Source organism: Sceloporus undulatus, chromosome 4 (genome assembly GCF_019175285.1).
Source record: "Sceloporus undulatus isolate JIND9_A2432 ecotype Alabama chromosome 4, SceUnd_v1.1, whole genome shotgun sequence".
Classification (NCBI taxonomy): domain Eukaryota; kingdom Metazoa; phylum Chordata; class Lepidosauria; order Squamata; family Phrynosomatidae; genus Sceloporus; species Sceloporus undulatus.
In genome coordinates, this window is record NC_056525.1 from 88553442 (window position 1) to 88565840 (window position 12399).

Consider the following 12399-nt stretch of genomic DNA (forward strand, 5'->3'; position numbering starts at 1 on the left):
AAGGTATAATTTTAATTTTGCTAGTTGTTTATGTCACAACTATTATCACTGATATATGGGAATGAATTTTTTAGTAACATTAGTACAAAAACATTACTATGGATTCTATATGATTTGGTGTGGTCAATTGAGGGGGTGACACCGTGAGCTACTGCACCAGGTAACACCAACCCTAGTGGCACCACTGCCAGAACGTGAAAAGGATAGCTTCCTATACCACACGAAAGAAGAGTGGTCCAACACACTTCAGCAAACTTTTTATCCAAAGTCTTTGTGAAATGAAACGTGTCATTTTAGGCAAGCCTTACAAAAATAAACAGAAACATAAATATAAACATAGTGACCACTTGAATGCTTCTTCAAAAAGGCGTCTTTCACAGCCTCCACTTTCCATGTGATTTTCAGTGGCCAGACCCACAGAGCTGTTCATTTAAAATGACTTTTCTCTCTGTTTTGCTTTCCACACACTCAGTAAGAGATTCTGGAGGCAGCTGCTGTTTGCCTTCCCTGTTGTAGGCAAGCACACACAGAACACTAGGATCAGGTAGAATAGAAGCCCACCTGTTCCCAGGTTAAATTTTGTTTACTGCATAATTTTCTGTAGACTCACTGCTGTAGCCTGACACTAGGAACCTGTATTTTTCCAGCCCCCCAACACCATTTTCCAGATGCTGATGCTGCTAAAAACATTTTAGCTGGACAAAGGATGAAGAGGAAAGGGGAACTTAGCAGGCAGGAAAAAACTTTGCAAAAAGGAGCTTCTTTATCAGAGGCTTTGTTAATCAAGGTACGCCTGTACAAACATTCCCTTCATAGTAAAACCAGCCATGACAGTTGTTGTTTAATGCTGTTTGTTGCACAAATTTGCACAGAAAATTACGGTAAAGAGTTCATGAGAAGATTGGACTATGACTCTGGATATCAGGATTTAATTCCCAGCTCAGCCATGAAACCCACTGGGTGACCTTGGGCAAGTCACACTCTCTCAGCTTCAGGGGAAGGTAATGGCAAACCTCCTCTGAACAAATCTTGCCAAGAAAACCCCATGATAGGGTCGGGTCGCCTTAGGGTTGTCATAAGTCAGAAATTACTTGAAGGCATGAAACACAAACACAAGTAAAGGATTTAGGAACCAATGTCTTTGTAAAAGAAAATTTTAAAAAAATCAACCTTCTAAATATTTGGCTCCCTTTGTAGAAATACATAGAAAGAAAATGTCAAACTGCAGATCAGATACAATGACTGCATGGTGTGTGTGTAGCTGCCCATGCATGTTCCAGAAACTATTATTCATCCAATGGAAGGATGACTAGGTTCCTTTGTGAAGTTTGTATGGAGACCAAGCATTCAAGTCCATTGATAATTGTCTATGGACTGTATTCTTCAATATTTCTATTAATTACTTGTACTCTATTGCTCCCTAACATGCTATTATAGCAGTTTCACCAATATTAGAATGTCAGAGGAATAAATGAGGCTATGTGTAACATGACAGTGTTTTCTTATCCTTTTGACTTCAATATAATGGTAGCTTTATAAATGAAAAGCAGTTTTGTCTCTTTAATTGATGCTTACCCACCATTTACCCCAACAAACTGGAGGGTCTTTTTGGTGCCGTTACCTCCCGCATGGTAACCAGTGTCTTTCTTTTTCATAATAGATTTAAGACTTGTGCTTGGGGAGATTTCTGATAGAAATATTAGAAACAAAGAATCAGCAAGAATGTTACCATAGTTGTCCTACTGCAATGTTATCATATACTCTTTAAAAGTTGCAGATCATTAACACTGTTCTGATCTAGCATTTCAAGGGTAATTGCAATTCACTGGGGTCTTCTCCCATACTTGAAAAATTATCATGCAAAAATGGTGATAGAGCTTGAGCCTCCCTTATCTGGAATTCTAAAATCCATAATACTCACAAAACCAAAACTTTTTTCATGGGTGGCTGAGATAGTAACACCTTTGTTTCTTGATGGTTTAGTGTACAGAAATTTTGTTTCATGCACAAAATTATTTAAAATATTGTAATTCCCTTCATGCTAGTGTCTAAGACATATATAAAATATAAACAAATTTCGTATTTAGACTTGGGTTACATCTTATTATGTACATATACATAAGTACAGGCATTCCAAAATATATAAAAAAAATCTGAAATACAGAAAACCTGTGGTCCCAGGCATTACAGATAAGGATACTCAGCCTATACAGCTTTGTCATGCTGACCCATATAATGAGATCCATGCAATTTCTATGGCAGGTATGTTTTGCTCTTGACATATTTAATTAAAAAAATTCTTCAGCAATTATACTGTTGTAATAGGTTAGGAACAGAACCAAATATCTCTAGGATGACAAATGTTGGAAGGGTTGTAGGAGTTTTTCCTTGACCATTCCTATCCTCCTGAAATAACAATAGCAATGTTTCCAGGCCTGAGTTATCACCGAGGTCTCTTTCATACTGCACAGTTATAGCACTAAGATTCCACTTTAACTGCTATGATTACATCTTAAAGTATCCTGGGATTTGTAGTTTGGTGAAGCAGGATAGCTCTCTGGCTGAGAATTCCGGGTGCCGCTTCCTCAACTGCAAATCCCAGAATTTCATATAGAATGTTGTCATGGCAGACAAAACAGAATACAGTGGGCACTTGGTATCAGCTGGGGTTTGGCTCCAAGACCCACCCGTGTATACCAAAATCTGTGGATGCTCAAGTCCCAGTAAATACAACGGCATAGTGAAATTGTGTCCCTAATATAAAATAGCAAAATCAAGGTTTGCTTTTGGAATTTATATTATTTTTTATTTTCAGGCCATGAATCCATGGATACAGAGGCTAAATGTATAATACTATAATTGTGTAGTATGGACAGGTCCATAAATACCTTTTCCCAGAAAACTGAGAAAGTCCCCAAGTGAGTAAGCAGGCCAAGAGACAGCTAGTCGAAGCCATAAACTCCAGTTAGCACCTGCACTCTCATATGACATGCTCTGGAAATACCACTGCACTGCAGAATTTCTTGGAAGTAACAAGGAGCAGGCACTGGGCAGAGTATTGAGTAGACAGCCGTAAGGACAGGTGCGTAGAAAGATGTAATCCTTCAGTCAAAGTTGAAGAAAGATTGAACTGCCAATTTGATCAGATCTGTATGTGGAACGGAGGGAAATGCCAGCTTTCTTTCAACATTAGTGGCAAAATTTCTTAGGCTAGCCCTGGTTCAGCAGAATAAACTAGTGTGAAATCTAACTCAAACCATGGCAAAGTCCACCACAGCTCATGTCTACTAGCAAGATGCAAGTCATTTGCTACAATACACATGTGACTTTGACTGTGATTACACTATTCTTTTCCTATTGATTCTTGAACATATATAATTAGTGAAAGCATATACAAACACTGAGCAAACTCACCTAAATAATTATCATCATAATTTCTTACTGTCCTGTTGGCCAAAGAGCACTGAATCTGATTTTAAAACGATTAACAACAAACAAAAGGCCTGTCTTGAGATCTGCCACTCAAATTTGAAATTTGATTCTAATTCAAAATTATAAATCTGGTGTTTGTGAACCATTTTGTTTTAGTATTAGAAATCTAACATTATTATAGCCTAGTGGTCCCCAAACTGTGCTCTTTAAGGGATTTTGGACTTCCGCTCCCAGAATCCCAGATTATTGGCCAACATGGCTGAAGATTCTGGGAGCTGAAGTCCAAAGTCCCTTAAAGAGCACAGGTTGGGGACCAGTTATAGCCTTTCATTGCCTCTTACAATCATCATGACTCCATTGTACAGTTGCAAATTGCAAGATCCAGCTGCAAGAAGAAGTAGACCAAGTCTACAAAACCTTATGCTACAACTTTTTTCATGCAGTCTCACAAGATTCTACAAGATCCTATTTATCAGTACTGTTCAACTCAGGAGGATATGAAGACGTCATTATGAACTATTACAGAATGTTGGGAAATCTTCAAAGGCTGAGAAAAACATAGAACTTTATCACACAGTGGGCTTACCGTGAATAAATGGCCATACAAATGTCATAAATCGTTTAAAAAGTACAATCAGGGTTCACATGCCCGGATGCTTCTCCTGTCAGTGAATCATCATGGATGTGTCTCCACTCGCTTCTTCCATGACCAAAGCATCATGGAGCACATAATGGAAGATACCGTTATTACCAAAGGGCAGCTCCAAGGACTCTTTGCTCATGGAAGAAGCGAGCGGGAACACATCTGTGATGATTCACTGACGGAAGTTGCACATGGGCATGTGAACCCCGATCGCGCTTTTAAAATAATTTATGACATTTCCATAGTGATTTATTCACCGTAAGCCCCCCGTGTGATAAAGTCCATAGAAAGGGGGAAATAAATGATCAATTTAGACCCAGGTAGTGTCAGAAACCTTGACTATACGATATTTCTCAGTCTAAAGAAGAGGGAAACAGACACTACCTATTCTGTTATCTCAACAATGTGGAGGCTAAAAATGGTCATAGTCAGTCCTATGCCCTAAATATAGGTGTTGCAGTGCAGAAAAATATTAACTGACCCTGACATACACAAGATGTAGTATCATGTCATTATTTGTCTTAGTCAGGTACTTTTCCCCCTAACTTTTTTGGAGTGACAGCACTAAGACACTCTACAATGTCAGATAGTTTATCATAACTAACCAGTATTTGTTTTGGTCAGAGCTTGTTGGGGGAGAAATTATTACAACTTCCACATTAAGGGATTTTGGTCGATGTAGTCCAAAAATTAACTTTTTCAAGCACTTATTTTGTACAATATGGAGTGTATGTTCCTGATGTTAGAAGCCTGAGGGAAAAGAACATCTGAGTGGCATAACACCTAAATTCACAACTGAAACACAGCCTTAGTTAAACTGGGACTTCATAACCATAGTGACAAGTATAAATCTTTGTACTCAGTGATTACATTTCAGTGAAATGGCCAGTTGGCCTCTGGCATCAAAACAGTGGCATTCATAGTGTTACCTAAGACTGCTGAGGAGAAGAGAAGTCCCCCTACTATGAAGAGGGACTGAAGGAAGAAATAATGAGAGATTGAAGTGGGAAACAGATAATGTGAGTGGCACTTATGAAGAGCCAGCCCAAAATATTTTGTCTTCTGAAGCAAAGGATAAGATGATAACTCCCTCCATTCCATGTACAGAAGCCAAGAGGAATCAAAGTTAAATCTTCAGCTCTGGAAATGATACAGTTCTCCACCACTTACAAGCAAAGCAGTCTAGAGGCCATGGCTGCTGCCACACTGCAGAAATAGAGCAGTTTAATACTACTTTAATTTCCATCGCTCCAAGGTGATGGGATTTTGGGATCTGTAGATTTGTGAGATATTAAACCTTCTTTGTCACAAAGATCAAACTACAAATCCCAGAATTCCATCGAATTTGAACCATGGAAGTTAAAATGATGTCAAGCTGCTTTGTTTCTGCAGTATGGCAGCAGCCCCTGTCACACTAAAAAAAACCAAAACAAAAAAACAAACAGCTTCATTTATATACCGCTTCATACTGAACTAACAGTATCTAAGCGGTTTACAACTGTAAGCTAATTGCCTCCAACAATCTGGGTACTCATTTTAGCCACCTACGGAAGGATGCAAGCCTGAGTTGAACTTGAGCCCTTTTGCTGGTACTGAACTCGCAACCTTATGGTTTTGAGTGAGTGGCTGCAGTACAGGCATTTAACCACTGCGCCACCAGGGCTCCTAGACAATTACATCACTATGATTCCACTTTAAATGCTGTGGCTTGATCCTATGGTATCTTGGTAGGGTACTAGAACTCTTTGGCTGAGAATTCTAAATTCTTCTCCATAAACTACAGATTCCAGGATTCCACAGAATTTTGCAACGGCAGTTATACTGGAATGTATCAAATATAAATGTGAAAGAGACCTAGCTTAGGGGGGCACAAGGTAGGCAAAATGGCACAGTTAGCACTGTCCTCCAAGAGAGGGAGCTTAGGAGAAACAATTGATGTCATTAATATCAGCCAACTGAGGCAGAATGACATACATTTCAATTTTTATTCCATTGTTGCCATAGAGCAAAGTGAATGGAATAATACAGTGAGCTCTTGGTATCGCTCAGATTTAATTCCAATATACTCAGTGGATACCAAAATCTGTGGATGCTCAAGTTCTATCATATGCAATGGCATAGTGAAATGGTATTCCTTATACAAATAGCAAAATGAAGTTTTCCTTTTTGGAATTTATATGTTTTTTGAATATTTTCAAGCCACAAATAGTTGAATCTGTGGATAAAGAATCTGTGGACATGGAGAGCTGATTGTATTAATACCATCTCAGACATTTAAGTGTTATTTGATGCAGAGTCATTATGTGACATAACAAAGCATTTCACTCTGCAAATGTTCGTATTTACTGACATATTAGACTTGGTATCACTTTTTCAATAACATGGAAATGTCACAAGAATATTTGTTTCCCTTTAAAATAACATTTTTATTTTGAAGCGGCAAACATGATTACTTCATTCTGGTGTTACTCCAGAACAACATCAGAGTGTAAGGGAAAGGAAGCTGGCTTTGCCAATACTATTTACCCAACTGTTGATACTGTGTGTTGGAATTCTCCTTGTCTCTTGGCGTTGGTGTTGAGTAGGCCGAAAGCAGTAAATTCAAGGAATTCACAAGTTGATTCTGGATGGAGCTGAGCTTTGAGGCAGGGTGTTTAATTGCACTGGCTAGTTCTGGATACCCATTTTCTAGACACATCCACTGCTCTTGTAAAAGGTCCTGGATTTTTTTTACATACTGGCCCACAGAGGGGTCTGCAGGTGAATCCTTTGGTTCTTGGTGGCTTTCCTCTTGCTTAAAATCTTGAAAAATACATTGATTTCTTTCTGCCTTTGAGTTAATGGTCCCAACACTTGAGGAATTTTCTTGACTACTGGCATCAATGTATGTTTCTTTCTGACTGTTGTAATTATCAGCATGTTCATCAATTTTCAGCTCCCTGTAGCTTAGTTCAAGAGTGGAATAATCATTACACTGTTCTGTTTCTATCTGTTTCTGAAAAGATGGACTGTCTTTCTCCTGAACACAGACAGGAATGCTTGACATCTTATGGGATACATGGAACAGGTTTCTATCTATTTCCTTGACTTGCGAATTCTTATTGTCAACCTCACAGACATCACACCCTACAGATTCCATAGGCACAGTGATGCTCACATTGATCCCTTTGTCATAGGCCTCCTTAGCTAGCTTTTCCTGTACAAGCTCAGTATTAACAGCAGCATCGTGGTATTGAAGGACATCTTTGGCCTGGGTAGATGACTGTATTTCTTTGGTACTCTCCCCACAGAGCTTCTCTTCCAACTCTGCTTTGGAGCTTGCCAACATTTCAATGCTCTTCTCTTTTGCTTTGATCTCTTTATCTTGCTGCTTCAAAACTACTCGGATCTGCTCAAGTTCTTCAGTTTTGTTATTCAGCTGTTCCTCCAAAATGGCAATATGCTGCCTTAAGGCTATTATCTTGCTAGGTTCTTCAGAAGGTAAAGGCTCAAGATTTAAATTTTCTTCAATTTGTCTCGTGTCAGCATGGGTAACTTCATCCTCCTCTAATACTTCTGGAACAGTTTCACATATGCTGAGTTCTATTTCTTCGTGGATCTGGTTTTCAAGGCTGTACTCTAAGGCCATGGAAGAGGTTGATCCACTCTGGACTGGTGGCAGACAGGTATTCATCTCTGCTGCATCACATTCCTCTTCTCCACTTTCAGTAACCACAAGTAATTCCTGAGATACAAATAGCTGGCCTTCCCATGAAGCACTAGGGTGCATTCTTGCCTTTGCTGCTTGTTTCTGATCTAGCATAAGTTGAGCTTTCTCTCTTTCATTATCCAGGACCATCTTACTAATTTTCTGTTTCATAGTCCATGGTCCTTCAGAAGCTGTTAATGAAGTTTCTTTGAAGCTCTCAAATTCCAATGATTCCTTTGCAGGACTAATATTGATTTCTGAGCTTTTTGCATCACAAGATGGAAGAAATGTTAACAGGGTTTCTTCTTCTGAATTTTGGCTGGGTGGAAGTGTGGCAGGCATACTGGATGCCCTCAAAAGCTGAGGCCGCCCTCTACAGTTGCCAGTCTCCTCTTCAAGCTTCACAGGATCTTGTCTGATAGTCTCTATTAAGAGTGCTTTTCTTCTGTAGCTTGGCTCATTTGGGATGCCTGAATAAGGCGATGAGTCAGTAGGTGTGACTGGGAAGGTGCTTTCACCTGCACCCAAAGAAGATTTTCTCTGTTTGAGGAAGCTCTTATTTTGAGATGATGAGTAGGCCCTGGATCCATTTTCAGGAAGGCTGAAGTTCCGAGGCAGTGTGCTGAATTTGGGGTACTTTGTCTTCCTGTGAATTGGAATCCTTTTGATGGTATGTCCTTTTTCAATGTCATCTACATATTTGAGAAAGTCAAGATCTAAATGGAAGCCATAAGGTGTTTCAACAGAGTAAGGGCTAGGGGGTGGATCTTTATCCTCCGCCTTTGATGTACAATCATCTCCTGAAAGGAAAAAAAAATGGGGGAAGGGGATAAATAGACAGAATTACAATCTACAATTTTAAAAAATTCTTAAGAAATCCTCTGTCATCCATGTCTAGACTTCTCAGATGTCCCCAAGAGCAATCTTTAGCCACTAGATTTTTATGTGGAACAACACAATATGCATGCAACTATTCAGGCCCAAGATAAAATTTATAGATCCAATTCTTCATTTAAAAATATTCAATAAGTGAAGTGCTTAGGGAAATATACATTCCTGGCATATGACAACTATTGGAAGTGGATTAACAGTCTCAATAAAACCCTCCTTCTTTCTTCTTCCATTTGTGGCTGGCCTTCTGTAAGGACTGGCACAGGGTAATCCCAAGACATTTTGTTCCCAAATTCCATATACCAAAGCTGACCAGATTTTTGCTTAAATACTGGCAATAGGGCAGTATCCTCTACTATGTCTAAGGGGAGTAGGCCATTTGGCACACATAGCTCTGTCTCCCAGAGAGGAGAATGACCAGGAAACTCAGAAAGACCAGTCAACCTATCCCTATTGTTGCCCTCCAACATTTTCCACCCAAGGTGATTGCTTTCATTCTGCCTAGTGGTCCAGTTTTGTGCTGACCATTACCCAGCCTGAATCAAAGGCCAGTACCTTCCATATATATGTTCACCCATCACTCTCCTTCTTGGAGGTCCAATGGTCAAGTTACTTGAGCAGCCCCAACTCTTTAGTTTATGCATGTTCCCATAAGGACATACTAAGGACAGGCTGGGAAGAGAGGGACAGAGTGTTTCCATTTGCATATTTCTTGATGCACGCTTCTCTTTGGGAATTGACTATGCATAGGATAACTAGAATAATAGAATCATAGTTTTGTTTTGGCCCAGCTTTCTAATCTATTAAGGTAATTTTGAATTTTGATCCTGTCCTCTAGAGGACAGTCAGCCCTTCTTATACACGGATTTTTTATACACAGATTCAAGCATACACGGTTTGAAAATGTTCAAAAAAAGTATAAATTTTAAATATCAAATCTTGATTTTCCATTTTTTTATAAGGGACACCATTTTGCTATGTCAATATATTTAATGAGACTTGAGGATACATGGATTTTGTTATACACAGGGGATCTTGGAACCAAACCCCAGCATATAACAAGGGTTCACTGTATTAGCTATTCCTCCTAATTTGGTGTCATCTGCAAATTTGATGAGCATGGCCCCTATTATTTCATCCAAGTCATTGCTAAAGGTGTTGAATAGCACTGGGCCCAGGACAGAGCCCTGTGGGACCCCACTGGTCACTTCTCTCCGGGATAAAGAGGAGCCATTGCTGAGCACCCTTTGGGTTCAGCTAGTCAACCAATTACAAATCCATTTCACAGTTGCATTGTCTAATCCACATTTTGCTATCTTTTTTCCAAGAATGTCATGGGGGGTCTTGTCGAAGGCCTTACTGAAATCAAGATATGCAGTTTCCACAGCGTTCCTTTCATCTACCCAGCGTTCTTTTCATCTACTCAAAGATTATTGCCAATGGCTCTGAGATGACATTTGCCAGTTCTTTTAATACCTTTGGATGTAATTCATCTGGTCCCAAAGAACTACATTCATTTAGATTAACCAGGTATTCCTGTACTACCTCTTTACCTATTCTGTGCTGCATTTCCCCTATTGTATCCTCTGCTCCATTTTCCTCAGGTTGAGCACCCTTCTCTTTTTGTGAGAAGATTGAGGCAAAGAAAGTGTATGTTGTCACATCAAGATGTCATTTTGTAGCTCTTCACTCCTCAGTGGAAAGGGATAATATAAAAGAAATAACTAGGAGGGCTGAATACACTGCACTGAGGTGATGCTACCGGCTTGTCCTACCTGCCCACCCAAAGCTATAATAGCAGAGAGCTACTGCTGAAAAATCAGCCTACTTCTGTGTGCATAATTTTTTACTGAAATGCTGGCTGCAGCTCCAGGCACATCTGCAAGGCAGTTTCACTAAATCACTGTTCAGTTAACCTCCATGCGCAAAGCAGAAAGAGGGGGGGGGAGCATGGTTGGCAATTTGTCACTCTGTAGAGTCAGCTTGTAGAAAATTAGTCCCGAAGAGGCATATGAAAAAGTATAATCTTGTTTTCTGGGACTGAATCCTATCATAGTACCACTGTGAGTTGTGAAATATTTGCTAAATCATCATTCTAATTGATAATTATGTAAATAATAGGTTTTTTTTTCTGGCAGGCTGCATCAGAATTTTGCTTTAAAAGCTGTAAGATTTGCATACATACTAAATTTTTACAATGATGCTCAGGGTTCCTAATATATTCTTCAGCATTGGCTTTCTAGCATACAGAAAAATCCATGCAGCAAAAAAAGTTCAACAAAGTGCTTTCATTGGATCTTTCTCTCTCTCTCTCTCTCTCACACACACACACACACACACACACAAGTCATATGCTCTCAGCCTCAGGGGAAGGTATTGGCAAGTCCCCTCTGAACAAATCTTGCCAAGAAAACACCACAATAGCATTGCCTTAGGGTTGCAGGAAGTCAGAAGCGACTTGAAGGCACAAAACAACAACAAACTATATCAAGACCAAACTAGATGTAACGGCATTCAAGACATTTGACCTTAAGTGGTTGCTTTTAAACAAAAACAATTAACCAGTGTGAGGAAGGGGCATGAGTGAGGTCAGGACCATGGTAATGGTGAGGGGACTTTGACCCTTTGTCCCTACCATTCCACAAACAGAAACACCCTTTCTTGCAACTAAACATAATGGGAGAAAAGCTCTCTTGGGCATTCAACATTGTGGATGTCATCATTTCTAGTTCAGAATTGGCACTACAAATCCATAGCACTGAGTTCTGCCTACTCTGTCTGGCATCTGCTCTCTTCAGCAGAGAGATTTCCCAGCCCTGTTATCTGCACTCCTCTTAGAGAGAAATGCCTGCCAAGCATATATTCCATCACTGAAATATGTCTGGTCTCCCAGGACCAGTGGTAAAGTAGGAATATTGCTAACGGTTCTCCCCTAAGCCACAAATTAACTGAACTTGTTAAAGTTGTGTTTAAAGGAAATTATCTACATTATTATTCCAACTCCTACCTACCCATTTAGGGTGCATCTACACTGTAGAAATAATATAGCTTGATACCATTTTAACTGCCAGTTAAAATGGTGTTAAGCTGCATTATTTCAAACATCATTGTGGTCTCAACATCCACAACAAAAATGAAGTGGTAAGACAAGGCATAGCATGAGCCACTACTTGAACCATGCAATAGTCCTTCTCCACCATTTAGTGAGGGCATCCCATCTGAGTAGAAATGTAACTTAAATGTAAATACTACAAAAGAAATTTTGGTTAACAGTGAAAAATGTCTCTAGATCATACCATCTGTAGTCTCCATCCTATAGAATTGTTTCCAGTCCAGATATCAAGCCATCAATGAAACATCACCTGAAGAAACGTAGTTCACCTTTAAAAAAATAAGCAAAATAAAAGTTAAACAGTACAAAATTGAGACTGTTTCAAGACCCTAGTCTAATGCTTCTCTATTTTGTCTTTTCTGTACAAGTTACATACTTCACCAGAAATATCTGCTTTTTAACACCACGGCTATTAGACAATTTCTGTCTGCATGGAATTAAATTCTTCTTCTTCAGACCCTTAGCCAGTAAGCACTTCTTGGCAAGTTTTAAATCAATGTTTTATCTTCTAACTGTAACAGCTCCTGCTCTGAGGATATATATCTCTGTGAGATCATTTTTCATGGCTAAGGGAAAACATACAGTATTGCAAGAAATTCATGCCACAATCCTTTTGCTAATTTATGCCGGCAT

The 12399-nt window shown here is 39.3% G+C and overlaps 1 protein-coding gene across 13 annotated transcripts in view; it reads right to left on the reverse strand.

Annotated features, from left to right (window-relative positions):
• KANK4 (KN motif and ankyrin repeat domains 4) overlaps positions 1-12399 on the reverse strand; it is a 68632-nt gene that overhangs the window by 24664 nt on the left and 31569 nt on the right. For all 13 annotated transcript variants that reach the window (XM_042461297.1, XM_042461305.1, XM_042461302.1 and 10 more), the window contains exons 2-4: positions 11951-12035; positions 6602-8563; positions 1576-1687 (exon numbers count right to left, since the gene is read on the reverse strand). In XM_042461297.1, the coding sequence (XP_042317231.1) occupies positions 1576-1687; positions 6602-8563; positions 11951-11966 (2090 nt within the window). In that variant the 5' untranslated portion in view covers positions 11967-12035. The remainder of the gene's footprint in view (positions 1-1575; positions 1688-6601; positions 8564-11950; positions 12036-12399) is intronic.